Source organism: Clinocottus analis, unplaced genomic scaffold (genome assembly GCF_023055335.1).
Source record: "Clinocottus analis isolate CAN_PGR_092001 unplaced genomic scaffold, fCliAna1.0.p SCAF_9, whole genome shotgun sequence".
In the NCBI taxonomy this organism is placed as follows: Eukaryota; Metazoa; Chordata; class Actinopteri; order Perciformes; family Cottidae; genus Clinocottus; species Clinocottus analis.
Window position 1 is genome coordinate 21,374,970 of NW_027176251.1, and position 2,424 is coordinate 21,377,393.

Consider the following 2,424-nt stretch of genomic DNA (forward strand, 5'->3'; position numbering starts at 1 on the left):
ATAAAAAAACAAGTCTGTCTAATAATCATGATTTTATTATGATTGCGTTGTTTAAATAATATATAAATGAACAATTATCACACTATGATTCTGCATTTTGATGAGACAAAGTCCCGCAGCCTCACGAGCTGTGAACAGACTTTAACACGCGGGCCGCGGGTGACGTCATGAAATAAAGACAAGAGCACATGCGAACATATCATGGAAATATTATTTCTAAAATACATTTAACATACTTTAAACTTATGACTGTTTTTTGACACCTTATCATTTCAAGGTCAGGAAGGAAAACAAAAAAGCAACAGTATGTACACGGTGTGGATATTTACAGGTGACGGAAGCCGGACGTGACCATGAGATGAAGCAACTCCTCTGAGTCTGCGCAGTAACTGTCCTCAAGTGGAGAATGTCTTTCCAACAAAACCGTCGCGGACTTGTCTTCCTGCGGGTTGTTGTGTGTTTTCTTGTTGTATGAGTCCATTGTTTTTTGTTTTGTGTGTTGTCCTTTTTAGTTTTGTTAGTCTGTCCCGCTAGTAGTCCTGATGCGGGCTGTGCGTCAAACTGTGCCGTCGCAAGTCACAGTTGCGCCGAAACACCTTTCCGCAGCGGCCACAGCTGTAGGGCTTGATGTCTGTATGGGTGAGAAGGTGAGTTTTCAGGTTACTTCTTTGATTAAAGGTTTCTTCCGCATGTGGGGCATTTGTGGGGGGACTCCTGTTTAGATTTAAAGCAAGCAAAGGATTATTCCTTTATTGTACGTCTAGAAATATAGTTTTCATTCATCGGATAAATCCACTTTTCACTGCGTCAGTTCACACTCAAATTTTCACAGAAATTTTATCTCACATTTTGCTTTGATTTGGTAATTGTACAGCATGCAGTGTGTGTGTGTGTGTGTGTGTGTGTGTGTGTGTGTGTGTGTGTGTGTGTGTGTGTGTGAGTGTGTGTGTGTGAAGCTGAGCCTCATGAGCACACACACATTATGAGCATAACGCATCACAGAGCTCAGTGAGGATAAAAACAATGAGAATAGTTCCAGCTTACCTGCATGTGTAAGGTTTTATGGACGGCTAGAGTTCGAGACTGACAGAATCCCTTCCACATTCCTGACATTTGAATGGTTTTTCCTTGGAGTGGATGTATCTGCGGGACAGAAACGACACTTCATCAGCAGCTGCTCGCGAGGCCTCGCCGTGACAACAGTCATGCAGAGAAGAGCTGCGCGCGCCCGGATGCGCACAGAGCGTTAGCGCCCTCGTGGAGAAAACTCTGGGAACGGCCCGGATGTCGGGGAACAAGTACATCTATACTTTTGTTTTTAATTGCACGTCATGAACGGACGTGTGCTTTAAATCACGTGCATCATCCGGACTACTGCCGGGGAGCTAAGCCCCCCCTCGGCCCGTGCGCTATTAGCCCTGGACCTGGGTAAAAATCAGCCGTACCTGTGGTCTCTGAGATGGTCCTGCCTTCTGAAGGCCTTGTGGCAGATATCACAGGTGTAGGGCCGCTCGTCCGTGTGGGTCCTCTCGTGGATCAGGAGGTTGTAGGACTTGGTGAAATGCCTGCCGCAGAACTTGCAAATAAATTCCTTTTTAGTCTTGGACGGGAGCCTTCCCCGGGTGGGTTTCCTGTCCGGGGACAGCTTGCTCAGCTCGGAGATGGTTCCCCCGAGCCCCGACGCCAGCTTCACCAGGTCCACAGCTTTCGGCGGGTCCTCCTGAGTGGCAGCCAGGGCCAGGTTGGCGAAGTCAAACCTCGGCCTGTCCTTGTGCAGCGAGGGGAGGCCGTGCGCCATGGCGGCTTGTTTCGGGTGGAGAGCTGCGCGGCGGCCGCGAAGGGCAACGCGGGGAAGGAAGCCGGGGGTCCACCAGCCCCTGGGCGGCGGCATCTCCGTGATCGTCGACCTCAGTCCTTGGATGTGCGGGTAACCCAGAGTCCAGTGGTTCATGTGCATGGTCTGCACGGCGCTGAGGCCGTACAGCCCCTGCAGCTGGTCCGCCGGGAAGGTGTGACGGCCTGCAGGAAGGAGTAGTTTGTGAGCTGCAGGGCCGGGTGCAGGGGATCGGAGCGTGCAGGGCTTTGCTCCCCATCGCGGCTCAGACCTCTGCAGAACACACGGTGATAACCCTGAAGGAGAGAGCAGGGAGAGCGTTCAGCCGTCACGGAGCAGGAAACACAGCGCGCGAAACACGCAGGTTTATTCTAACATTTCAGTTTGACACGTTTCCCTTCTGATCAACGGGATCACATTCATTTCATGAACATGTAATCACGTTATACATGTTAATCATAAAAGAGGTTCATTTGTGCTCAGATTAGGGAGAACTTTATAATTCATTTAATTTGTTTTAAACTTTCACGAAACAGATTAATTGTTTAAGAGGCAGCAATTAATTTAGCTGACAAGAGTAAAACCACAAC

The 2,424-nt window shown here is 49.3% G+C and overlaps 1 protein-coding gene across 1 annotated transcript; it reads right to left on the reverse strand.

Annotated features, from left to right (window-relative positions):
- Positions 1-287: 287 nt before the first annotated feature.
- On the reverse strand, positions 288-2,093 carry LOC137781603 (protein odd-skipped-related 2-like). The gene is given in 7 exon segments (XM_068570476.1): positions 288-680; positions 682-714; positions 1,045-1,097; positions 1,100-1,143; positions 1,446-2,013; positions 2,016-2,066; positions 2,069-2,093. Coding segments are annotated over 7 exon segments (924 nt in total). The 3' UTR covers positions 288-530.
- Between the last annotated feature and the right edge of the window lie 331 nt (positions 2,094-2,424).